Source organism: Hirundo rustica, chromosome Z (genome assembly GCF_015227805.2).
Source record: "Hirundo rustica isolate bHirRus1 chromosome Z, bHirRus1.pri.v3, whole genome shotgun sequence".
Lineage (NCBI taxonomy): Eukaryota > Metazoa > Chordata > Aves > Passeriformes > Hirundinidae > Hirundo > Hirundo rustica.
The window spans coordinates 12,284,561-12,311,517 of record NC_053488.1 but is presented as its reverse complement, the minus strand read 5'-3'; the positions used below and the strand labels follow the sequence as shown (position 1 = coordinate 12,311,517).

Here is a 26,957-nt window from a genome sequence, read left to right as displayed (position 1 = left end):
GAACACAGCACAGGCACGCAATTCTACGGCACAGCCCCTGGTTTGTACGGCTGCTCCATCTTCTCTGTAATCAGGGCACAGCATCCTAGTAAGTGTGCATTGTGCCCTGTCGACAGCTTTGCCTCTAGAGCAACATGTGGTTGTACAGTCACGCACACTTTGAACTAAATTTTCCAGTGTTCACATCCACAAGCCTGCAAGAATAGAATCTGAAGTGCAACTCTGTAATAGACATACTCAAACGTGCTTCCAGATATTTTTCTCATTGTACATATTGAAATGCAAATGATAGGGTTTTACTTCTGCTGGAAGATTAATGATACTTGACCATGCAGGTACATCAGGTAACTTAAAATTCAGGCAAATCTGCTGCTTTGAAAGTGATTCTGTCCCTTGGCTCACAGCTATGGAGTGTGCTATGCATGGGCACATCTAAAGTCCTCAGCACTGCTTTCAGCAGTGCAGGTTCAATCCGATAAGAATAGTGAATTTCCTGAAAGGTAAAATAGTCTGTTGCACTGAAATTTCAAAGCTAACTTTGAATTTGAGATAATTTGGGAGCCCACAAACCAAAAGAAATAACAAATAACAAATAACAAATAACAAATGAAAGAGATATGAAAGAAATACACAAATAACAAATTCTTTAATCCCTCAGGACTTGATGTCCCGTAACAGATTCCTAGTCAACTATCAGGGTCATGTTAAACTCTCTATGCTTATGTAGTAAGCACTTCATAAGTATCTGCAACATGACAGTTGAGTAACCTATCCAGTGTTCCCCAGACAATGGAACATGACGAGGCATTCCAGCACAGATATCACCATGAGTGCCAGTGTACTTAGTTTATTTCATCAACATAAGGCAGTGATAAAACTTCTCATAAGCTGTGTTTTGGAAAATACATCTTGGCCAAAAGGAAAAATCCTGAACTTTATATTCTCTTTATGAGTCCGGGAAAGTATATTTTTTGAAGGATCACTTTACTGTAAAATCCCTTCTATTTATATTAGACCCCACTGCCTTCTCTCGTGTCTATATTCACGTTACTTTATGTTTTCAGAAGGAAAATTAATCTTCCTTTGCCTTTAATGCAACTGCCATAGAAATATGTTTTCCCATTAATTCCAATGCAAATTTTATTCCAAACTCCATAGCGAAGACAGCCATTCCCTAATGTGTCCCTCTACCCCACTTAAACATCTGGTACATTATAGAAGAGCAGAGCCAAAACTCCAACAGTAGAGTTCAGACAAGGCACCCATGCTGTATAGCAGTAAGAACTCTCTGATCTTTTATAAACTGTAAATTACTTTTCCAGGACATAAGGCTTTCTTCTGTATCAAGCTGCATTTAAAAAAAAAAAAAAAAAAAAAAAAAAAAAAAAAAAAAAAAAAATAAATAAAAATCATGAGTTCTTGGGGGGAAGGAAAGGGGAAAACCTTTCTTTGACTGCTTTATTTTTTCCAGGCATCAGAATAATTATTCTCCCAATTCGTGCAATGAGAAATAAGTTGAGAATGTGTGCATTAAGCCTGAAATTTTCCCTGTTATACCAAAAGGCCCAAAAGGCCATACATGGTTTTACACAGAGTACTTACTTTAAGTTATAAATCTCTTTTTGATAAAGCCATTTCAAGTTCCATAAAATTGTTGTATTATTGTGATGGAAGCAACTGTGAGCTCCCTCACCCGAGCAATATACCACAGGTTATATATGACAGCAGTAAATACGGTGTTACTGCTGCAATCCTTTCCTGCCCTGCAAGTCTCTCGATCTCCCATTTAGAAACATGAACTTTTCTCACAATCATTCCTTAGTCTCAGACAGTCAGCCCTATGAGATGAGGATGCAGCCCTTAAGAAATAAACCAGTATTGGCATTTAGAAATCACTCTGTAGTCTTTTTTAATTACTACCAAATTCTGCCCAAGAACTGAATTAGAAATTACTCTTACTGATATAATTATTCAAACCCAATCCAGCCTGCAAAATGACCAATACATTTTCTTTTCAGACATGGTCAGCCAACACTGACTTTTATCTAACCGTTTACTTAATAGACTACCTCTGCATGAAGAAAACTAATAACAACTAAAATTCTTCCATGTAATGCTTTTAATTCTTTTCTCCTCCTTCTTCAAATTACAAGTATTAGTGGGTGTATTTCCATGGACTCCAAAAATTACAACACTTTAAATTATAAAAATAAGTGTAATCAAAAATAAACTTATGTTCTACTGTCAATAACATTCCATTTTTCTGTTAGAGTAATATGATGCTACATAGGTGTTTTGAAATAAGGTTTTCTAAGTAAGTAGCACTGAGTGATTCCTGTGAGCAGAAGTTACAATATCAATGCACTTGATCACCTCTTTACAGTAAAGAAAGTATCATATGGAGAACAACTTCGTTTTCAGGTATTCTTAAAAGCATGTTTTCCCTCCATTTTACACTCAGTACCCAGCTGATCAGTGGCTGTACAGGTCACATAGGTTTCAGTAGTCTTTATTTTATATAGTGTAGACTGAGGGCATGCGTAATTTTTAACTTTTTTTTTTTCTTGTTGAAATCAGTTCAGTTTCTCAGAGGCTTCTTTACACTATTTGCAAGATAAGATTGCTCTAAGGGATGCTATAATGCTTATTTCCTTTCAGATCTTGGGATTTTGATCTCCAAAATTGCTCTGGTAGAACTTCTCTTATGTTACAGATTGTTAAAATGTGTGAATACATTGCATCAGAAAGGATACTGAAATTTTGCATGACTATTCTACATTTACAATATATACAGTTTTCTGTGCTATGTGCGTGCAGCACTGTATCTGTACAATCGTGATTCATCTCCTCTGTCTTTCTCAGCTGCTAATTCTTTGCCAAGTTTCACTGCTGGGTACTTTGTAGTGTATAAAGATTTGAAATCAGTATGAAGTTGGCAGAAATTTGAGAAATAAGTTAAAAGAGCCCAGTGCATTATTTATTTTTAAAGTCCTGGACAGTTTTCTTTCTCAAGTTAGTAACATAAATCACCCCTTTTGGATCTTGGGCTAGGCCACTTTCAGTTGATGTTTCACAACATCTGTTTCACAATGATGAGGCAAGAGACAAACTAGTCTGCCTTGGTAACAGGCTTTGCTATCCATTTATGTTTCTTTTTAAATATCACTGTAAAATTAGGCAGGAGGGGCTGCTGCAAAAAGAGATTTTAATTTCATTGCCTTAAGTTAGAGATGAGATTAATGCTTATCTCTGCTTATAATTGTAAGAACTTTATATTGAGCTGTAGCAGATAAATCTTGATGAAACTTCAAATGTCTCAAGCCTCTTCTCAGCAAGTACCTGGGATTGCTTGAGGGGGGGCAGATGGGATAGCTGAGGTGATGAACCTGGGTTTAGGTCCCTGGGACCATGTCATTAAGTCAAAACCCCAGTGAAGGGGAGGTGCTGCTGGGAAGCACATATTCTCTGGCTGCTGTTACTGGGTTGCCAAGTTGCTGCCTTTGTCTCCTGGCTTCCCAGCGCAAAAGAAAGCAGGTCATGCTTGCTACTGTATGGGTGTCATAGGCCTGCGGTGGGACACATTTGTAATTATCTTTATATTTATAAAATAGAATGTAATTATCTTTACATTTATGAAAATGTAATGTAACAAGGACCCGTCCATCCTCTGCAGTGGAGCTGTTCTGGCCCGTAGAATCCTCCTGCTGCTATAGGGAGATGATCTGCTGTCACTCCAAAGCACACAGATATGGTGATTTCTTTGTCTGAGGGTAATAAACTGGATTGTTTTCTCATTCTTTTTATTTACAGAAGGAAATTTTAGAAGTCACAAATATGAATGGGCTGACAGTCATCTGTATTTCCCTCTTCAAGGTCTTTGATGGTGCAGTCTCAGAAAACTTAGATGTTTTGTGCATTGTGTCTTGAAATCAAGAACATTTTGATCTTCATTTAAAAGTACTCGTGGTCTTTATTTACATAGTAGAGGTATTAGGGAATGCACTTCTGATTATAAAGGCTGTACTACCGGTCTTTTAAAATTCTGCACATATAGTTGCATAACTGCCTTATAAAATGCAAACAGACCTCCTGTTTCTTACCTTTATTAACTGGATGTTGTGAAGGAGGCTAAGCAGTGGTTGGACAGAAATGGTGGTCATGTCTCAGCACCCCACTGCTGTGCTGTAGGGCAGACTGGGCTGTGTCCAGCCCTCTTGTCGGTCTGTGTTGGCTCATTTTTTTCAGAGGGAAGGGACCTGTTTTATTAACATGCTCCATGCCAACACATTCTGCCCTCAGCTGTTTTCAAAACCTGCCCATCAGAATTCCCCTACGGTGGCAGCTACAACCAGCCGTGGAAGAGAGTTCCTCCCTAGAAAACGCATCACAGTGGGGTGAGTAGAAATATGCAGAGCTGTAGGAAAATCTCAGGTCCTCCAAGCCTCATCCCACCAGCTTTTCTACTGAGCTTGGGTGGGACTTGGCCATGCCAGGACCTCCCACAGCTGCCGTCCCTCAAGTACGTGTGCCGTGGGCACCAGTGAGCTTTGCACTGGAAAGAGTCACCGCAGAGGATGAAGGTGGCTGAAGGCCCTGACAGTGTCCTGAGAGGAGGTGACATTACCAGGGCAGGGACAACGGGACATTGTGAGGTTGAGATACCAGGCTCAGAATTTTGGTAATGCCTTGAACAGATCTGCTTCCAATCAAGAATGGAAATCCAGCACGGACAAAGAGACAACCCAGATCAGAGTGCAGGGTTTGAGTGTGACACCACTTGTGATACAGAAGGCTATAAATATATGTATTCTCCATCTCCAGTGTTTGGAGGTTTATGATCCCAAAAGGTTCTAATTTTCAGGTGGTGAAAAAATAAAACCCCTTTTTATAAAAACCCACAAACTAAAGTAAAAGAAATGAATAAGAAACATGTTTATTTAATTTAAAATGAAGCAAAAAAAGAGAGTTTTCTTCATACAGCAATGCTGTAGGAAATGTTAAATGTGAACAGGTAAAAATCCATGGCCTATTCCTGCACAATTTGGTTTGCAGCAAGTTTATCCATATGTGTACCTTTATTTTATGTACTGTATTCTCCTTTAAATATACATTGTCACAAAGGCTGCACACCATTTTACCCTTCTGAAAGTATTTTAAAATATATTTCAGAATTTCCAACAAAAATAAGATTATTGAAATTCCATTTCATTTATTGCATATAATTTTCCTTCTTTATCATGTCAGATGCATGAGCTGACATTTTGACAGCTGTTCTTCATTAGATGGTACTGTAAGCAGTTACATAAAAGGATAACATATGATTTTGGTGGCAACAAAAATAAGCAGGAGTCCTGACAGCGTCGTAGAATATGCTTCATATATATATGTTGTTCTGTATATAATTTTATTTTTCAGCACAGGTAAAAAACTATTGAAAAAATCCCTTAAATTTGACTTCCTATCCTACTGTTACTTTTCTATATCTGAAGTGATGATTTCTAGAGTTGTAAAATGACCACTGTGAATTTGTGTTCAATAAGAACTCTAATATACTCATGTTTATACCATCTGCTTCTGATTTTCTCTTGATGTACCTGTATTTCTCATAGTAAGATACTGTTCTATGAATGAGCTAAGCACAAGACACTAAATAAATACTATTAACCTCTACTCTAAGCAAAATAACTTTGATAGCTTCGATAAATGCCCATCCTAATTCTGCTTTAGTGTTACTACAGCAACTATTCATCATCAACTATTTTGGGAAAACCCAGTAGTATAAAAGATTATACAGCGATACAGTGATATAGAGAGGTGTGAAACCAAATATATTTTAGATATCCTCAAAGAAAGGCCTTAAACATAAGCACTTCTTTTTTTTAGAAATATAATACTTCTACCCAAAGTTTACCACTGTGGTCAGAGCAAAAATTATATCCCAAAGACTTTTTGAGACGTGATTACATTTTTAGGTAGCAAATTGATTCCTTAACTTTTTCTGCCTTGTTCTAATTAGTAGTAATGCTGATTAAACTATTTAATATATTGAAATGGTAGTTTGTTCTTCTACATGGATTTTTGTACTTCTCTTAGTTTGTGTTTTTCCCTGAACAAAATATGTAACTGTTTTCTTAGTTCTAATTAGGCATAGATTATAAAATGAAAGTGTGGTACCTTTCCCATGATCACATCCTTCTTGCAAGTTAGTAGCCCTTAGAAGTCCTGCCCAAAAAAGTCAGACAAAGAAAAAGGTTAGAGATTACAATGACCATGCTGATCTGCGTTTTTCTCTCTTTTACTGCAAAGGGAAATACCAACATCCAAAAAAGGGCTAAATAAAATTTGTAACAGGAACTCAGTTTCTTATTCATCTGTAAAACTGGGTTAATGACAGCAACCAATTAATAAAATGCTTCTACACACAAGACCTGGCTAATGTAAAAACCCAATTAATCCCTCTTCTACCTTAACAGACAGACTGTACCATAGAACATTGAGTGTTTCCTTTTTTCTGAAATTATGAACTTTCCCAACTTACTAATTCTACAAGACCTTACCCATTCTCATGATGGTGAGTTGGGTTATTTTCAGGTACTACAGGCCAATTTAAATGCAAGGTCTGTTGCGTTCACATTAGGACTGTTGAAGTGTTGTTTGGAAGGGCTCCCCTGAAAACATGTTGTTCAACCTCCCGCTCAAGGCAAGCCTTTTGCCAGGACCAAATCTGTTGTGGGCCGGTTTAACTCAGCCTCAGAAACCTACAGAGATTGAGACATGACTACATCCCCCAGGTCTAGTGATGGAAGAAGAACATTTAATAGAAAAATATCCACCAGCAGACCAGCACCTGGTAGCCCAGTGTTAGGACAGCCTTACTGAGAACATCACCCACATTCTGAAGATAGATGGAAAGTGAGGTGGTGTTTCGATACAAACATATTTATTCCTTCTTGCTCCTTGTTGGAGCAGTTGTATGCTCACACTTTGGCTGATTTATATCCTGTTATAGCACTGTATTTTGACTCACAGATTGTTTACTTGTATCTGAATGTAACTTTGGAATTAATTATCTGTGGCCTGATTTTGATGGAAGAAGAGAGGCTCTAGATAGCTTACAGGTGCTTCCAACATTTTTTACATGTCAAACCCTAAAAGATGAGCTGATATTCTATTTTAAAAATAAAACCCCATCACTTTACAGTGCACCCAATACGACCTATTATTTCATTGGGGTTTTTTTAAGTCCAATGTGATAACCATTAAATTGCTGGTATATTGTTACAATGTTAGCAAAAGTTGGTTCCTCAAAGCACATTCATGGCAGAAAAACTTGAAAATCCCATGTGGTGGCTGAAACACCAAATTGGGCAGACACAGGTTTTATTCCCAGCTTTTTACTTCCAAACAGTAAGCAAATAATTTCATATGCTCCTCATCTGCAAAACAGAGGAAATGACAGTAACCTATTTTATAAAGTGCTTTGAGATCTATTGATGAAAAAAGAAAAAATTTGAAAAATTTCCTGATTCTAAATAAAAGGTCTTATCTCTGGAAATTACTCAAGAGGGCTTCAAGTCTTCATACAATCAGATTACTCTGATTTAAATATGTTCCTTAAAAAAACTGATTCAGTTAAATCATTGTAACTTCTGTGATACCACCAAGACCAAAGAAAATGTCTGAAGCAATAAGTACAGGGGAAAGGGAATGTATTTGTAGATCAAGCAGTGTAGGGCAAAATTTTCCAAAGCAAGCACTTCAGTCTCAATCAATTCTCATTAGCTTTCACCTCTTCCTGTTTTAGCTTCCAATCACACTGCACAAATGAATGCAGCAAATAGCAGCAAACAAGTTCCAGCCTTTTAACCTGAAGGTAAACCACATATTATTGTGTGCTGCGATATGAACCATATTTGAAACTTTTAGTAGATTGTGCAGGCATGGAAGATATTTAAAAAGGACTAAGGAACAACTATGCCAGACATGAACTTTGTAGTGTATTTTAAAGTAAAGATGATTCATTTTGGCAGTAGTCCAAAACCTGCCAGTGGGTGGAGGGGGAGACTTAGCCTGAAGGATAGATGGAGTTGTCGTTGTCATCCTTCCTCATAGTTTTGTCTGGAACAGCTTAAGAGCCTTTTCAGCAAAGCATGCTGAATCAACTTATTCTTGGCCAGCTCAGTTTGCTTTTTGCTGAGCCCAATGCAGGCAAAGAGGAGGGTGTGACCAGGGCAGCCTCTTTATTCTGCAGATTTCCTAGCCCCTTGTCATAGTTTCTGCTACCCAGGACTAGTTAAAAATGAACAGTATTCACTGACCAAGGTGTCTTGTGATAGGAATGGTAGCTTTTGTGCATGTTATTTAAGCACAGAGGAGCTGTGTTATTCACTATAACGCCACCACAACCCCCCATGTCTGACTCATACTATCAAAAAACATTATTTGAGCTTAAAAATATTCATCTGGGGTTTTTTGCTCTAACTAAAAGATAGAATAAGTACCACGGAATGTAATGACCTAGATGAATTAGTTCAATCCTAGATTACTTTCTATTAATGTGTGGAGTAAGTACATGTGTTTGCAGCAGAGAATTAAACATTCTGTTTTGGATGAGCTGATAAGCATTCCGGAAGGAGCATTTTGATGCTTGAATCTAAGAGAAACCATATCTTAACTGCAGTGGCATTTAGACTAAGAAAGACCGAACACAAGATCTCTCTCTTCAAAACATTACTTGTTGGGACAAAGAGAAAGGCTAAGATACGATGTTGAAGCCCTTTTATCATTTCACATGGAAATGGGCCTTATGACTAGTGTCCAGAGCAGATGGTCTCATCTGATATAATTTCCAGCTTAGGCCATGATTTTTCTGAGTGATACTAAGTTGTTGCACTTGTCCGTGCTTTAGGAGTTGTTGTTATACAAACAGATCATGGATATTCAGAGAATTACACTGTTAAAAGTGTAGAGCAACCTAAACAGCTCATCTAACAATGAACACTGTGTTTAAGGAGATCTTCAGATCACTAATTAACATACCACATATCTTTCAAAGACAACTACACAGAGAATTTTGATTTATTAGAAGCACCTTTCACTTTTTAAGAGGTTCTTCTGAAACTGAATTTCTCATATGGACAACATCCAGAATCACTAAAACTGGGCTTTGGGAAAGAGAAGACACATAGGTTGCCTTCACTGGGCCTAGGGACCAGGAGTGCAGAGAGCAGGAATGGCAGCAGAAGGGCAGCAAAATCCTTCCCCCATCCCTGGAGTTTAACCATCAGGTTAAACCGTGACTGGTGCTCTGCAAAAGCTTAGCTGAGATTGCAGAGGAGTGGACAGTGCCTCTCTAATTCTGGAGCCTCTGTATATCCTCTTCTAGACCAATGAATGCCAAAATACTCACAAAATCATATGGTAAGCTTAGGTTTACTACCAACATTTTCATTCATACTTTCCCATCTTCTGCAACAAGACTAGAATGCGAGACATCAGTGGAATTCAGACCTCTGACCTTCTGAATATTCACAATGAACATGCTTTGAAAGCATCATACACTTCAATCTCAGGACAGCTTTTGTTGTCTTTGGTGTGGTACAATTACTAAAATAAGATGGTTGGAATGCCTTTCCATTTACCAAAACAAACACCTTCACATGGCTCTGTAACATGCATCTGCACCAAATATACTACGGCTGTGGTTTTAAACAAATTGCTTGACATGTTTATAAAGCTAGTCTAAGTTTCAGACAAGAATCATTATCATTCCAAAAAGTAACACTTTATCTCATGCTTTGTTGAGAACAGGGGAAATAGAAACATTTTCTCTTTATAGCTATGACTTTGGCTTTCTTTACATCATAAAAATAAATTGGAATTTAATTTCTCTACTTTTAATACTTTAAAAAAGAGGGAAGGATAAAGAAGTCAGGAGTTTATGATATATAATGATATATAGTTTATGATATATACCTCTTTAACATGCTGTCATTAGTGATAATTTATGAATTAAAAATAAGAACCAAAGAAAACACTAGGAAATGAAGATTACATACAAAGAATTTATTGACTGAATGACTGACATGTTCACATGAGGTAGAAAAATAGTTCTGTTTTATTTTAGATGTAAAGATGTTTTCCACCATTTGTATTAGGGGAAATTCTGCATTAAAAAAAAAGGGATTTTTAAAACTTTCTGCAGGCTTTTCCAACTGGCCATATTCTTTCACAACTTTCTCCAATGACACTTTTCAGATGCTCTTCAGCTTTCTTCAAACATTGGATTACTTAATATGGTAAAAAAATGAGCTGTGTTGCTCCTTGATACCTAGACACTAAAGGAGTAGTGTATATACTACCCCAAATCCTTCAAAATCTGAAAGAGAAGCTTCTGGTGGACATATATAGGGTCCCACAGGATTATATATCAGATTGGACCGTTGTGTTGAAACTGAAGATTCCCACAATACACATCTGAGATTTAAGAATCTGGCGGGATTTTTAGAAATTTGGAAATTTGGAAAAGAAAGGGACTCTAGTCAGGAGGAAAAAAAAAAAAAAAAGGCTATGTACTGCTTAAAGATGCAGCAAACGGCAATCTCCTCTACTAAAATTTAGTTGGCAGGATAAGAGAATAAAGAGAATAAAGGATTGACCTGAACTAGAGGTACCTTTTCTTAAAGTTTAATGAGTTTACACCTGTAGATTAACAGATACGGAAAGCTATGCTTTCCTCACATTTAAAATAAAATGCTGCTGAAATAATGTGCAAGTGCTTCTACTGAACTAAATCCAAATAAATCTGAGTTCTCTGTGAAAAATAAGGAACATATATTGGCACAATTCATAGTAAACATATGGATTTAAAATACACAAAGAAATTGGAGAAAAACTCAAAAAGTTCTGGGTTTAGGAACTTAAGAGGCAGTATTATTTTCTTTATTTAGTATCATCAGCCTACTTTTTATTTTTACATTTGGTATCTCTCCAAATCTCATATATACAGAAGTATATTTCACTAGAAGCTGAAAGAAGTTATTAGAAAGTGGCTGCAGTAGGTTCTGAAAGGTATGTCACCACCCTGTGAAATGTCCTTTGTTCTGGTCAAACAGAGCAAACAGTTGCAATCTTAAGACTTCCATGACTAATATGTAAATGTGTTAATACACATTCTTGGATAGAAGTTACAGGAGAGACTGTTCCCTTCAAGATAAAGCAGACAGTCCATGTATCTTATAATCAAGATGTTAGAAACCACCTAAGAAGGAAATCAATATAATGAAATTGGTGAATATTTGTCAGCAAAATCACCTTCTAAATCTTGTGTCTAGAGGAATAAAACTAAATGCAGCATCTCAGTACAGTTCCCTTGTTAATGAAGTTCAAAAGAAAATGGTGATATTTGTTTTTTAACTGATCTGACTTGCACTGTTAGTGTCATGCACAGAAAACTAGATAAAGGCACCCTCCTTGAGAAGCAGTTACACAACTGACTGGAAGTGGTTTGCATGGATAATACTGTCTACTGTAAGTCATCAGTTATGCTCTGGAGACTTGCAAACTTTGATTCAAAACCTGAAAAGTTTTGGCTTAAACCACAAAGAACAAGGAAGATAGGCAATCAGTCAAAATAAATTGTGTATCCTACCTTGGCAAGCATTAATGTCCCCTCCCAAATCCACACAACATGAATGAGAATGACCTGTCAAGGTCATTTTTTGCTTCTCAAAGCCGTTCATAGGGCAGATGGGTAGAGCATTTGAAGTCAGCTCAGCTTTGTACCCTGACAATACTTTTAGGTTACATCAGTGAGATTAAATAATCAAAACGAAAATTGCAAAACCACAAAATCTAATTCAAATCCATCAAAGAAGCAGCATATATATGTAACACATATATTTATAGCATTTGCATGTATTTATATTACATGGAAAATAACTTTGCAAATGTCAAAGACCACCAACTAATACAACAGCAATTTTCTGTAATTTCAGTACCTAACAAAAGGATGGTAAGTTAGCAGAAAATAAAGGATTTTTCTATTCATGATTTAGGATTAGTATCAAGACATCATAAAAAATTACAATTAATTGGCTGTAGCAAAGGAAGCCATGATGTAGACCAGCTAGAGCTATATAAATGACAAACCTTAGAAACAGCAATCAAATTCAACAGGTACACTTATATGGTGGAATAGATAGAATATTTTTAAAAAAATATCTTATCAGTAAAGCAGAAATCAAGAAAGGGCAGGAATTTGTTTTGCAAGAATATATTTTATTTCTTTATATTTCTTTTGGAGACAGATTTTCATGAATTACAATGACAAAATAATTTTCTCTTTCCAGCAACCATATGGGAAACTTTTTTATGACTCCAGGACTCTTACTTATATATGCACAGAAGACATTTAAGCAACACTGTGTCCAAAATACTTTATCATTAGACAGGCAAATGCCAATTACTGATGTCCAGATCATATGGTTTTTAAAGATGTTTAATTTAGATGATAGCTTTGGACACTATGACTAAATGGCTTTGGAAACACTGTTCTCAGGGGCTCTGGCACACAGGCAATAAAGTAGTGTTGTGCCAACTACATTGCTGGAGGGAATAACAGAGATTTAAAAGTCTAAGAAAAAAGCCATGCAGCCTTTTCTAAAGAGGTAGAGATGATAAAGATCTGACTGTTTGGACATAAAGGATCCCAGAACTATTTTTAAGATCTGTGGATTCCCTGCCATTGTTACAGCTAATAGCTATTTGATTCACTTCTACCATGGTGTCAGAAAATTGGCAGATTTGGCATAAAGAGGTCACATGATAAGCTAGGCATGGATGTTGCTGCTGACTTTTATTTCTTCTGACAGCTGTGAGGTCCTTGGCAGGTCTACCTGCTGGATTTAGGAAGAGGAACAGCACTGCCATCACTGCTAGCCATCATGAATGGAAGCATACAGACATTATGACTGGAGGGCGAGGGTGGGATGAACAGAAATGAAAAGGAGGGAGAGAACGTGTCAGGCTGGATGTCATTACTGCACCCAGAAATGATTATTCAGATATGCAGCGGCTCTGGAGAAAGCAAGTAGGGTACTCTGTGGAGAGTGTTCATGCCAGTTCCTTGTCCATCTGGCAATTATTCAGGGAGGCAATTATCCAGAGGTCTCTGTCAAATTGTGTCACTCTTGTCTGCTCTTCTTTTACAGGATGTTCAAAAGGATTGTGTGGTGTATGCTGGATTTATCAATCACACAAGACTGTTGTTTTACAACCCACAGCCAGGCTGAGATATACCAACAAGGCTTTTAATGTTTGCTGGTGGTTGAATGTTTATGTTGTTTTCAAGTTACCGTCCTCTAGTAACTGCAGTTGGCACTGTGTGATTCTGCTGCTGGCAGAAGAAGGGTGATGAGCAGCAGGCAGAGGAAAAGAATAACTGCAGGGTCCTCTTCAGTGGGAGTGAGGAAGTGGTCATTGTTCCATCCTGGTGAGACAAAAATAAAAGTGAAATTCTTACATCTGTTTCTCTGTAATTTGGAATTCTATAGCTTCCAGCAGAAAAAAAAAAACCTGCCACAATTTATTAAAAGCTGTGCTTCTATTTGTGTCTTTGACTCATAGAATGGAATGCATAACAAACACCTAGGCTGAAAGAGAGGTAACAGTGGCAGCAGCAGGGTGAAGGAAAAGTGAGTTATCACTGTTCTTCTGAGTCTGAAATGGTAGAGTTTCTTTCCCCCAGAGAGAAAACAGATAGTGGTGCTTATAATAGATGGAATTGTTCATACAGGTGATAACTATGCTGTCAAATTACTAGTCTGGAAGAATATAAGAAAAAGAGCTGATGGCTGCAACAACTTTGGTGGATCTTTGTAAGAGATGTATGAGAAGAGGTTTAACAGGTTTTGCTCAGTTCATTAATATATTTCTTTTGAGCAATGGTTCATCTTGAAACTCAATAATATTATATCCCTCAGCCTTGTGTCATGCCTTAGGTAGGTAAAAATATTTGTTACACAGTTACAGTCAGGAAAAATTGAACCATGAAAGGATCGTGACTTATTCAAGGCCAGAAAAATCCTCTGTAGTACAGCCAAGAAGAATATCGAATTTAGATGTCAAGCTACCAATATTCTAAAGACTGAGGTCAAAAAATTGAACTGATTTCAGTAATTAATGCAAGATGTATAAAATAGTGATTAAAAAAAAAAAAAATCAAGGCAGTGGATATACTGCACAAGGACAAGATTTTTAGCTTGCTGATTGCTTTGTTGCCTGTTTGTCTTTCATACTTAAATTGCAAACTTTGGAAAGAGATCACCTTTTTGCTTTGGATCTTATGGTGGATAGACCAAAAGGTTCACCAGTTCATGAGCAAAAAAAATTGTTAAGTGTAAGGAATGTGACTAGACAATACACGAGTGTTGTAAGTAGTATCAGCATCATTAGTTCTTAAAAATAATCAAGAGCCTGTTATTACATGCTTTGGCAAAACAAGGAGGTTTTAGTACAGCTCTTTCCTTATAGTATGGATCTGATACCTAGGTAAAACATCACCGTCAGTTTCATGGATCCAAATAACATTTTTAACAGAAGTTCAGTTCCATGTGGATGGAAATGTGAGTGGAAAAAAAAAACTTTAAACGTGTTTTCTATTGAAATAGTGAAGAAAAGCATAAGTAAAACATTTAGAAAAGAAATACATAAATAACAGTAGACTGGATATTCCCAGTGTGTGATCAAAACCCCTACAATTTTCTGTGACAGGTTCCAGTTTTACCTGACATCCTCTCTCCTGAGAAGAGGCACATGATCCTGCTTTCCTCAAGGAAATTTCTTCTGAAAAGTACACCTGTTTATGCTATAAAGTAAGAATGGTGCATCAGCAAGATGGCAAAACATTTCTACAGAAAACTGATTTTCAGCTGGACATAGAAAAAAAGCATGAAAAGGTCCTCATTTAGTTGCTTGACTTTTCCATTGCACGGAAGAGTAAACAGGAAAGGATTTTGGCTTAGGAACAGGTTTGTTTTCCCTTTCTCACAACGGAAAGAATGAATAGAAGATCAAGGTGGGGATAAGTCTTTCTACACAGACTAACAAGACTGGGAGAATCCAGTTTGTATACAGTATTAAAGCACTTTTTGCATGTTTAGTCAAGACCAGAAACTATGGACTGTGTTATCTCCCATATTTATTCTGTTTGTGCATGATGATGCCTAGGTTATGTATTCAGGGGCACAGCAGATTCCTATCTCTAGCATGTTGAAAATTGTTGATTATTCATTACACTGTTACAAGTTTTGTGCAACAAGGAAACTACTTGGCTTGCAAAATCTTAGTGTGTTCCCAAACAGAAGTTTCTTTGTGTACAACAGTAGATGTTCCAAATATTGCACGATGCTAATTTGAGGCCAAAGGCCTCTGTTTCATAACAAACCCTGGGTGCCGTTACTTGTGACTGAAAACTGTTAAAAGTTTCATGCTACCTTCTAGAGCTGAGTTTTAAATAGACTGAGAAATAATCTGTGCAAGAGGTAACTGAGTATCTTTCAGAGCTCTTCAGTAAGTTCTGTACTTTTTTCCATCAGGTCAACTCATTTGTTCAAGTGCAAAAAAAAAAAAAAAACCAACCCCCCCCCCCCCAAAAAAAAAAAACCCAAAACCCCAAACAAAAAACAAAAACAAAACAAAACAAACAAAACAACAACAAAAAAAAACCACCAAAAAAACCCCCAAAACAACAACAACAACAAATTACAAGCAAATGAGAAAACGCAGATGACAATCAGCATGTTGAATTTCTGATTTCAAAGTGGTAGAGCCTTTATATTGTGCATAAAACTGTGTTGCATGCCAGCAATGCACTAAGGAGTGTCCTGGAGTGAGGAATGGAAGGTGGGTTTTATCAGCCACTGTGCTTCCCTCTCTGGTCAAGGCACTGTGGAGAAACACACATTTGAAAAAATACAGTGAATATAAGGGTTACAGGCAGAATGTGGTTTGTTAGAATTGAAATCCCCAGTAATCAGGGGATAAACAACAATTGTAAGGCATGCCATGCATTTTTTAATGACAGAATAGTTAGAGGTTTCCACTTTGCATCTTGTCCAAGTGTAACTCAAACCCTTGACAGTGCTGGCCTTACTCAAAAGGCAAAGTAATGCCTCAACAGGAGTGGTGACAGCACCCGTCTCCTTTTAGCCATTACACTGGTGCCTCCCACTGTACCTGTATTTTATGTTTTGCCCCGTTCTTAGCTGCCTTCCAGAAAACATTTCACTTCAGTATCACGCACATTCCTCTTTATCCCACTGCCACTCTGACATTTTCCTTGATTTTCCTGTTTTCTTCTCCCCTTTTGGAGTCTTGGCACTCTGGGAGAGCTATCCCCTAGAACTGTCACACACTGTATGCAACCTTGCCTCCTAGATTTGCTTTTATTGAAGATGTGCTTTTTCTCTTCTGTATTGTATTCCAACCAATTGCTATTCAAAAAGATATTCCTCTTCCATGTGATGAGTATTTATAAAATACTTAAACTCATCCTCTTGTTATGTTTAGCTGTCTTTAAAAGCATAGGGTTTTGTGAGGTTATTTTCTTTCCTTTTTCTGATTTTATAGCAGAGAGGAATATTTGAAAATATATAATAGTGCACCAATCTGTATGCAACTAATTTCAGGCTGCGTCTATGAAGTGGACACTTTGTTATCTTATTCCTGTGAGTAACAGTCTCACTTTGTCAATGTGTCTTGGTCTAGGAATCTTCCAGAAAACTTTCTCTAATTTTTTATAACAGAGGGTTTAAGCAAGCATGAGACGCTATCTTTATGAAACTCGGAATTAATTTACGTCTCTGAATTGTACATTATAAGAGAATATTAGATGATCTGCTAATCCCAAAGAAACCACACTTGCAAGACAACAGTGAATGACTGACTTTCTCCCAGCCTCCTTCACTGAAAAACCTGCACAAGGATGATTGTAGAGCGGCATCTTCACAGCCCACCTAAATAATTCACTCAGTGTGATCTCAAGACCTTACCTACTGATAATATTCTGCAAGTATATGGAGCACAAAAAGGCTTTTGTCTAGAGGGGAAAAACCTCTTCCTATCTGCTCATCACATCCTCCAACAAAGACCCTACATTTAGGTCAGCCTCTGATCATATATGTAAGGCAAGAAAGAATCTGCTTCTGTTAGAAGGCAATTCTCAACCAGTGCTTCAGATCAAATCACTAAGCCCAGCAAACTGACCACACTAATAATCATTGTTGAGACGCTTAGTCAATGGTACACTTGGATGCCTACCAAATTCTGAGAAATAAGCCTGAAGTATTCAGCTTAAGTGCTTTGAACTGTGTGACTTACACTGTACCTAAAAATCACACCATCCTGAAAACAACCTTACATGCATAGCAACATCCAGTCTTCCCTTTCTCCTCTGAGACCAAAAAGCAAACCCACTCCAATGCGGCCGAGTGAAAATCCCGACAAGTAGAAAATTTACTTGAACCTCCCCAAGGTTCTGGTCATGTGATGCCTCCTGCCTTTCTTCCCTCCCGCAGTCTCTCAGGAAACAGCCGCGGCGGTAGGTGTGCAGGGCAGGGTATAACCTCATCGACGTGCGCATTCCTGCGCACACATGGAGACGGGCGTGCTCCGACATTAACGCTTCTCCGTCCTTTGCAGATATGGAGAAGTACCTGAGGACCGGGGGAGCGGCGCCGGCCAACTGAGGGCAGCCCTGAGAGGGACACGCGTAGGCTACGAGCGAGGATGTGCATTTAATTTCCTACTAACTCCAGAGAGGGACGACCAGGTGAGCTGGGGCACAGCGCAGAGGCGACTCCTCGGCTGCACGCAGCGAAGCACCGCGGGCGCTCCGCTCCTCCCGCTCCCTCGCCGGCTGCCAGGGAAATGCTGAGGAGAGCACGGGCTCAGGTTACGGGGGCGCGAGTTGGGAGCGCTCCGGGATCCGAAAAAGGCTTCTCCGTGCCTCGCACGGGGGAACGCAGCCCGCCCGGGGGCCACCGGAGCCTCCGCCGCTCTCTCGCACATGGGGAGGGCCGCGTGGGGGCGGGGCCGCGCTCCCCGCTTGTAGCCTCCACCGGCTCCCGGGCCCGGCTCGGCCGCACGGACGTACCCCGTCCCGCTCCCCCCTCCGGCCCCGGCCCCGGCCCCGGCCCCGCGGCGCAGCGGCGGCGGCGGCAGGCGCGCTCCCGCCCCGCTCCCTCCCCGCCCCGACACCTGCGCGGGGGCGGGCGGGGCGCGGCCCCGCGGCACCTACGGGCGCGGCCCCGCCCCCGGCGCGCACCGCCGCCAATCCGCGCCCGCCGTCCGCCCCCGCCCTACGCCGTTTGCGCAGGCGGCGCCTTTTGCGCAGCGCGCTGGCCGCCGGCGGCCCCCGGTGCTCGGGAGCCCGATGTGACCCGACAGAGAAAATGGCGGCGGCGGCGGGGGATCGCGCCTCGTCATCGGGATTATCCTCGGGCGGCGGCGCGGAGGCAGCCGCCGCCGCCGCCTGCGGGAGCCTGAAGGGCGGCGCGGCGGCGGGGAGCGTCGCCGGTAGCGGCGGGGGGCTCTTGCGCGAGGCGGGCGGCGGCTGCCGGGAACAGCGCTCTGACTGGAGACGGAAGCAGCTGCGCAAAGTGCGGAGCGTGGAGCTGGACCGGCTGCCGGAGGCGCCCCTTTTCCTCGCCGCCGCCCCGGCCGCCTCCTCCTCTTCCTCCTCCTCCTCGCCGGAGCCCCCCGAGACGCTGCTGCTGCACTATCTTCCCGGGCCGCCGCGCTCCGGTCCCGCCAGCCCGGCTGCCTCCCCCAGCCGCTGCGCCGAGCTCCTGGAGCCGCTGCCGGCGGGGAGCCCGACGGGGACGGACCCCACCGCCGAGCGGAGGATGGAGCCGTCCCCCGCCGCGAGGTGAGGGGCGCCGGCGGCCGGAGGGGCGGGCAAGGGTCGGTCCCGGCGGGCGCTGCGTGACAGCGGCGGCGTCGGGGCTGTTCCCGCGGACGGGGCTCGGGGCGGGCTCCGGCGCCCCGCTCCCCTCCGGCCGCGGGCCGGTAGCGGATGCGGGGGCGGCGGGAGCCGCCGCGGAGCGCAGCGCTGGGGCGCGGCGGGCAGAGCTCGCCCGCTGCCCACCTTCCCCCGGGGCACCTGGTACGGGGCTGAGCGAAGGGCACGGCCGGGCCGGGCTGGCCCGCCGGCCGCAGCTGTCAGCGGCGCGGGGCTGCGCGGGAGCCGAGCCGCGGGAGCGGAGCCGCGGGGGGCGGCCCGTGTGGCCGCGGGGTACGTTTGTGTTTGACTTCTGCCGGAGTCCCGAAAGGCTTTGAAGTGTGAGCTCGGGGCGGTGGCGCGGCCGGGGCCGGATGTGTCAGCAGCCATTGGGGCTCGGGGCGAGCGAGCGCGGTGCTTCCCGCGGGGCCGGGGCCGGGCTGCGGGCGGCGGCTGAGCGCCTGCCTTGGGTGCTCCCCAGGCGCTGCCCGAGCACTTGGTTGCAAAACTGAATAATCGGTTTGATTTTTTTTTTTTTTTTTAAACTTTCCCCTTCCCCCCGCCCCACCAGGACTTTTCCGAAGTCAGATTGTAATTTGCAGCTTCGCGATAATGCAGAACTGATTTCCTCTAGTAACAAGAGGAAAAGCTTCTGAAGCATAAATATCCTCTCTGTTTTCTAGGAGAAAGTAATTTTGTCGTGGTTTGGTCTAGGGGATAAATTTCAGTGGTTATGTTCAGCGCCCTGGTGTTTGCGGCCCATATTTGCTTTCTGTATGTATTAACTGATAAGTCCATTTTCTTGTGAGCTGCCAGTATTTCGCCTGTTTAGCATGTGTACAAGTATTCAGGATGAGAGTGAACTTCATGCCCATAGTAAAGCAGTTTAAGTACTTCAGAACACATTTCAGCTTTAACGTGTACTTGCTGGGCCATACTGGTCTGGTGTGTATGTGTGTAGGCACTGCACTATGACCATGTAATTTTGATGTCAAGGTGACGATTTCACCTGGATCTCTTGGTAGGTTTTATCTGATGTGGACTCTGTAGTTTGAGAACTTAGTTTTAACATCCAGCGACCTATTTTAGTGATGCCTTAGTTTGACTAATCATTTAAAGCTCATAAAAATATAATTCCTGTTTGGACTTACGACTTGTGTGTTCTTTTCAGTTGTGTCTTATGTCAGTCAAACCTCAGGAATATTTTTTAAAGGTTGAATTACCATGGGAGAACTGTAATAAGAACTGTTTTCTCAACCAGTGTCCTGTTTATATGTATTTTCAGCAATTCAGATGGATTTTGGCCTGTTCCTAGGGCAGTGTAAAAATACTTGTTACGGTGTGGTTGTGCAGATAAGAAATGGCTCTGTACTTACAGAAGGATTTGCAGGAAATTGTAAATTCCTGCTAATTCCTTTTGGGGAAGGGGAATGATGTACAAATGTTAGTGAGTGCCTTGTCTTTTTATAAACTCTTGGCACCATCTTTGTTTTCATAAAGTCATGAAATTATAAAGTACTGTATATTCTAATACAGTTATATCAAGTTTCATGGCTTTCAAGGAAAAAAAAAGAATCTGTATGTTTAAAGCAGTTGAGTCTCGTGGTGATAGCAAGTGGGAGTTAGGCTTGGTGTTGGAGGTGCAGGAAGGTCAATGTATATCGCACCAGTGCTGAAACGGAGCGTCCGTCCTTGGTAGTTGGTCCCACAGCAGCAATGACAAAGCAGCTGTGGGATTTTTTTATCTTTTCACACGGACAGTTTTGCTTACAAAGTACGTGCATTTGGGCAAATCCGTGTACTGAGTGTATATACAAGTTACGGTACTTGTGAGTGCTTTGTGCTATTTGACTAGGAATGTTAACAAATCTTAGAGAATACTGAATGCCAAATGCTTTTCTCTTCAATATTTCATTGAGTGTACTTTGGGTTTATTATAAGTGCAGTTGAAAATACATGACAACTTTAACAATGATTGTCTTTCAAAAATGCTCTGAATGCTCATGTAGAGTATCTTAGTAATTCTGTGTGCTGTGTTACCAATAAACAGATATTAGACCAAGTAATATTTACCAAACTGTTTAAAAAATGTAAAACATCTATCTGCCCTTATTTTAAAATTTACTTGTTTTAGCTGGAGGAGGAAGTCTAGTTTATATGTGAGTAACAGTAATACACATTAAATTTGCCTGGACAGCTGTTGCCCAGATATTTAGTAAGAGGCAAACTGAAAGGCATAATTTAAATAATGTTTTATGGGGACGCTTTGAATACAGTTAGTTGTACTTTGCTGTAAGGATCTACTATTAGAAGATACTGTGATTGCTCCAAAGTCCCCCTATCAGTCTCTTTGGTATTACAGTTACTTCCTTTTAAATAGTTTCTTGTTTCTGTTTATGCTTGGTAGACCTTCCTGCGCCTCAAAATGAAGCTGAGAAGGGAAACCGACTGCTGTTGAATTATAGATGTAAATATTACTTTTTTTTTTTTTTTCCTTTAAGCTCTCAAGCATTCTGCAAGTCAGGCAGTAGAGTGAATATTTTCACTAAAAGCAGTGAAGGGTTTAAGCTATCTTATATCACTGTAAGAGAAGAAGGGACCTGTTTTCCTAGGAATTGCTTCTTCAACATGATAAAGCATTTCAGATCTCTTATCCCATAGATATTGTTTACTGTCAGTATATTGTTTTTGTTTATGACAAGATCCAAATAGTGAATTTAGTGATAACTGTAGTGTGATTTCTTGTAGCATGAGAGAAATCTATGGAGGTAAAGCACCCCTCCTTCTCTGTGAGCTTAACAATATGCTTTTAAAACATCCAGACCTTAAAATGCTATTTGTGTCTGAAATTGGTGGAGATACCTTGTTACTTCCCCAAGTATAGCATTAGTTTATATTGCTGTAATCATGTTTTTGTAAAAACCAAAGGGGCAGTTCATCTCTTCTGTGCGCAGTAACCACATGCTTTGTGACTTCCATGAAAATTGAGCGTTTGGAAAGTCATGTGCTGGCTATATCGTTAAGCTGCAAGGTGACCCTTGGAGATGTTTATACTGTATTTTTCTTCAATTGCTATTTGACACATGCTAGAGACACCAAAGTCACACTGTAAAACTGAAGTTTTGTCTGTATGTACACGTGTACTAATAAAGGCTCGTCAGTTTCAGCTCTGTTTATCAATTTGTAGTAACTTTGACTTTCAAAGGAGGACATGAATGCTTTTAACAGAGCACTGGGAGTTGGAGTGGGAACAAAGAGAGAGCACCTACAGTGACTGCAGAGCATGGTCAAGGATTTTTCTGTCACTGAAATGCTAACTTTCTCTGTTTCTCTGCTAAGGTAAAAAAAAAATATTGCTTATTTTTGATCTTGTCTATTCCCAGCTAAGGTAAAATACAACTTTCTATTTCATCCAGGTCTCTAATGTTTGATGTTTATAACCATATATGTAAATAAGCCACCAGATTTTCTGCTTCCAGTTTGAGTGGATACTGTGGTGAGAGAAGATTGCCTTTCTACCTCCTCTGTGCTCTGTGGCTTGGGAGTACTTTTGGAAGAGGGTCACCCCCTACAATGTCTGATTTTTATCACTCTTAGTTATTGCAAGTGGTAGGGTTCTGCTTAAATGGTCTGATGTGGTATGGCAGTTTCTTTGTTCCTGTGCAAAGTAAATAGATTGTAACTAACTAATCTGGAGCTTTCTGTCTCATTGGATTTAGTGATACTAAAGGTTCAGTCTCTACTGTCACTCAGTGGAGTCTAAGTACTGCTCAGTGCAATACCTGTGTGTAGACATGTACAGTCACATCTTAACCAAAGGTTGAACATGAAGAGTACAAGATTTGAAGACCAGTTTTTCCTTCTGTATGATGGATTTGAACTTCACAAGACATTTAGTGTACTAACACTTTCAAAAGTAATGGTACAACTGTGCAGAGATTTATGTTGCTGCAGGAGAGCGTGAGGCGGGAGCAGAAACAAGCATCTGGGGGTGGAATGAATGTGGGAATGCTTCTGTTGGCTTTCACTGGCTTCCGGTATTGGTGAAACTTGGCATAAGCTTGTTTAAAATACAAATTATACGTTGCCATGTAGTTATTTTTTAAACAAACTTGTAAAGCTGGTTTTCAGCAGAAGTGGTGATAAGAGGACCAATCTGGTTTGAGTTCTGAATTTCTAAGGCTAATCTGAGTGTTCTCAGAGGATTCTCTGCAGAGACCCGAGGGTCATCTTAATTTACTTTTTATCTGCTGTGCGCTCACTTAAAGCTCTAGAATTACAGTTCATTCTTTCGCTTAAGGCAGAGTGGTCAGAAAGCTTTTTAAAGGGCTTCATTACTTGTCTTTGCGTGACTAGAGAACGTGGTTAAGTGGAGAGTTGCTTTCTATTGCTGCCCTCCCTTTTTATCTTTACCCAGAGGCTGAGTGTATTGCCTGCAGGGTTGCTTCCGCTTTCCAGTCTCACAACACTACACAAGTAGAACTGGAGAATTCTGGTTGGTGCTGAAGTGTCTTGCCTATTTTTTTTCCTGTGTCTTTGGAGTTTTGAGGGGGTTTTGGTGCGGTTTGGTTTGGGGGGGGGGTGGAGTGGGGAGGGGAGGGGTTTGTGGGGTTTTGGCGTTTTTTTTCTTTCTGATGTGTTTCTTGGGTTGTAGGTTTTGGGCGTTTTATTTAGTTTTGGAGGTTTGTCTGCTTTATTTTGTTTGAGTTGTTTGTTTGTTGGTGTGCTTTTAGAAGATCAGTTTTGTTGGATCTTTTCTGTAAAATGTCCTGAAAACACAGCAGCTCTATTTACTTGCTACTTAAGAGCAATTTGAAATTAGAAATTATTTACCTTCTGTCTGGAAATCGATGGAATAGTTTTCAAATAGTCGTAATAAAAGGTGATAGAGGCATCAGTCCCTCTCTTTTTTGGCTTATTAATATCCAGTTATTTTGATAGTGTTCAGCATGGGATGATTAAAGATTTTAAGATGTTTTCAAAAAGTGTGGGTTTTCTTCTTTCAACATAGACTGTAATGGAGTATTCCTATTTCTGCGATTAAACTGTATAATTCAAGTCAATCTACCTTTGTTTCACACTGCCTCCATATATTTCATTTTTGTCCCTGAAGTGTAAACTTTTCAAATAATTCATGGAAATACAGCATAATACTGTCTGTTCTCATTTCTCTTGTCCTAGTATTCTAACTGGTAGTTAAATGACTGCTAATGTGATTATTATGCTGGACAATTTCAGTTCTTTCATAGTATTTCCCATCAATAGATTTCACCCTGCTTTTGGTGCTGCAGCTCCTTGTAACTTATCCAGGGTCACTGTGGAACGTGGAAATAGGGTGCTTGGAAGTGAGTTGCATCTGCTTAACCTCACTGACATCTGACCACCTCTGACATCTTACTGCCTGAGCTCTTCCCCATCCTGTTCTTGAGCCTCTAGTCTCTTGCTTTTGAGCAAACTGAAATGAGTTCTTACTCAGCTGTCAGCAGTGATGATCAGGTACTTTTGGAGCTGAAGTTCACCCTCAAAGGTGTGCATATAGTGTTTCATAGTATTCTCTGAAATACCGTCTTACACCCTGACGGTTTTTGCAGTCATGTATAACCGTCATGTTTGAATCTTCAGGACTATTCCTTTCAGATGCTAAAAGAGTTTAGTCTAAATATTTAAAATGCTGAAGGAAAAAAAAAAACACAAACCCTAACCCTAATTAGTCATAACAAATTGAGAAACAGTTTTGGGATTTTTTTATAAAAATGGTTTGTGTTACCTCCCATTCTACAGCAAATGTCTGCACAATATTATTTTAGTAGTTCTCTTAGTATTTAAAAGTGAGGCTTCTAAGCTCGGTGGATGATATTTCACCTTCAGATAATATGTAAGTGCTCTGCATTTGGAGATGAATACAAAAATGTAAATATCTGTCAAAAGTGTGGTGAAACTTGCAGTGAGATCCAGTTTGCAGTTCATGTGCAGTTTACTGAGCTTGTCAGATTAAGACAATCTAGCAGGGTAGTGTTTGTGTACCACCATGGCTAAGACAATATTCTAATTGTTTTGAATTGTGACAGTGCTTTTAATTTCTGGTTGCTGAGTATATAGTTTGAAAAATCTTGTGTTGTCAGTGGCAGTTTCTCAGTTTATAATATTTTACCCTTTTTTTTTTTTTTAACTTCTTTCATGGTTTTAGATGGTGGAGTTGCAAAGTGTGATATTAATAGTCTTTTCAATATTTTTTCTTGGGCTGCATGTTTTAACTTTGACATTACATCTATAATTAGTGCCTTAAATCTTTCCATAAATAAAGATCTGAAATGTTTGTTATTTCACTAAAGGAAATGCCTCTACAGAAGTCCAGGCTACAGGCTTCTTTGCTTAATGCAAGAAATTATTGCAGTTCTAATTAACATGGAAGCTTGCTAAGACAGTATTAATGTATTCTTAGAAACTTGGAAAAGATCTTCCATATTAAGGATCTGTATTGCATATTAATTTTGTTAGATTATTCATATAGATAAAACATAGGGGGTAGCTTCTATAGTTGAGTAAAGTTCTTTCACAGTTCATATTTAAAACGGAAATGAGGAGAGTTAGTTTTTTAATTGTGTTGAGCTGGATGGAGTTATTCTTAAAACTGTACTAATATGCATAAGTTTATCTTTAAAAGGATAATTCTGTAATGCTTCCATGTAGATCCAGAGAAGGGCTACTCCTGTAAGGGTAGAATCAACATTGTTTTTTGGGGGGTTTTAACTGTAAATTCTTCATTGATTTGTAATGAACAGCTTATTACATTAGGTCTCCTGATCTCTCAGGCAAATTGAATGCCCCAGCCTGTAGAAAATGCGAGGGCTTTGGGGTTTCTGTTAGGTTTTCCATGGTGTGGAAACTATTTCTATAATGCCCAGTAAATGCAGCCAAGCTCTTCACTATCTGCCTGGCAGGGTCACAGTAACCAGCATAATTTGCTTTCTCTTTGAACCTGCAAGGTTAGGGCTAGGACTGGTGGCCTCGTACGTTCTGCTCCACACAGCCTTGTTTACACACTTCCTCAAACTTCTTCCTAAAATTAACTAAAAGCTAGAGTTTGTTCCCTGGAGAAGAATTTACTCTGAGTTTCAACTACATGTTTCTTACCCTTCTCAGAGGCTCTCGGGAGTAAAAGCAGGGGTACATGGAAAAGAGATCGTAAAAACATGCAGATTGCTCTACATTTGCTTTAAGCCCAGTAGTATAAGAAGTGGGAGAAGAAGCTCCCACTCTACCTCCCCTCCAGCCTTGTGGACAAGAAGGCATTAAAAGGAGACACCTTAAGCCATGCAGAGCTCTGGCAGAAAGCAATGGAGGTGGCCTTCAGGGTTGTCATTTTAGAAATGCTTTTTTCCAAACCAGTAAGGAAGAGTTTGATCAGCATGGTTTCTCTCACTATGAAGATTAACATGCAGACTGAGTGCCCTTTTTTGTGGTAAGAGGGCACATAATAAAATAATAAATACTTTGGATTAAACTAAGATGTCTTCCATCTTTTCAAAGTTGTAAGGTGCTTTCATGTAAGGATGTGTTCAGCATTGTAAACCAGCGCACACTGATGCACTTAGCAAGCTGAGTGAGGAAAGGTATGGATTGGCAAACTGACTTGGGAGATTGTGCCTGGTCTTTGTGTTTGGCCTATGCTGCATGCCAGCATCCTCTGTTCAATGTGGTTACTGTTGTCTCTCATTTCTGCTATATTGCTGGTAGCGAAGGATTCAATTCTTTTTTATTGTATAGATACTTCAAAGCTCAGTGGGTCCAAGTTGACTCTCTTAGGAGTGGAAAATACAGGAAAAGGGCTTAGAAAGTACCAGAGTAGTAATATAAAAAAATGTGAAGTGTTCCCTGTACCTGAGAAGCTCATTATTTTAGGCAAAAAGAATTCCTCAGTCTAACAGGGTTTTTTGTTCCACAAAAGGAGAAAAGT

At 40.3% G+C, this 26,957-nt stretch overlaps 1 protein-coding gene across 2 annotated transcripts in view; it reads left to right on the top strand.

Annotated features, from left to right (window-relative positions):
* Nucleotides 1-17,588: 17,588 nt before the first annotated feature.
* MAP3K1 (mitogen-activated protein kinase kinase kinase 1) overlaps nt 17,589-26,957 on the top strand; it is a 58,872-nt gene continuing 49,503 nt past the window's right edge. Inside the window, exons 1-2 of one of the 2 annotated variants that reach the window (XM_040089803.2) lie at nt 17,589-17,599; nt 17,701-17,830. Coding sequence is in view for 1 of the 2 variants with exons in the window: in XM_058424062.1 (XP_058280045.1) it covers nt 19,734-19,774 (41 nt within the window). In the remaining variant the exon portion in view is untranslated. Of the gene's footprint in view, nt 17,600-17,700; nt 17,831-19,685; nt 19,775-26,957 lie in introns of those variants that run through there. The other variant, XM_058424062.1, reaches the window with a different exon arrangement.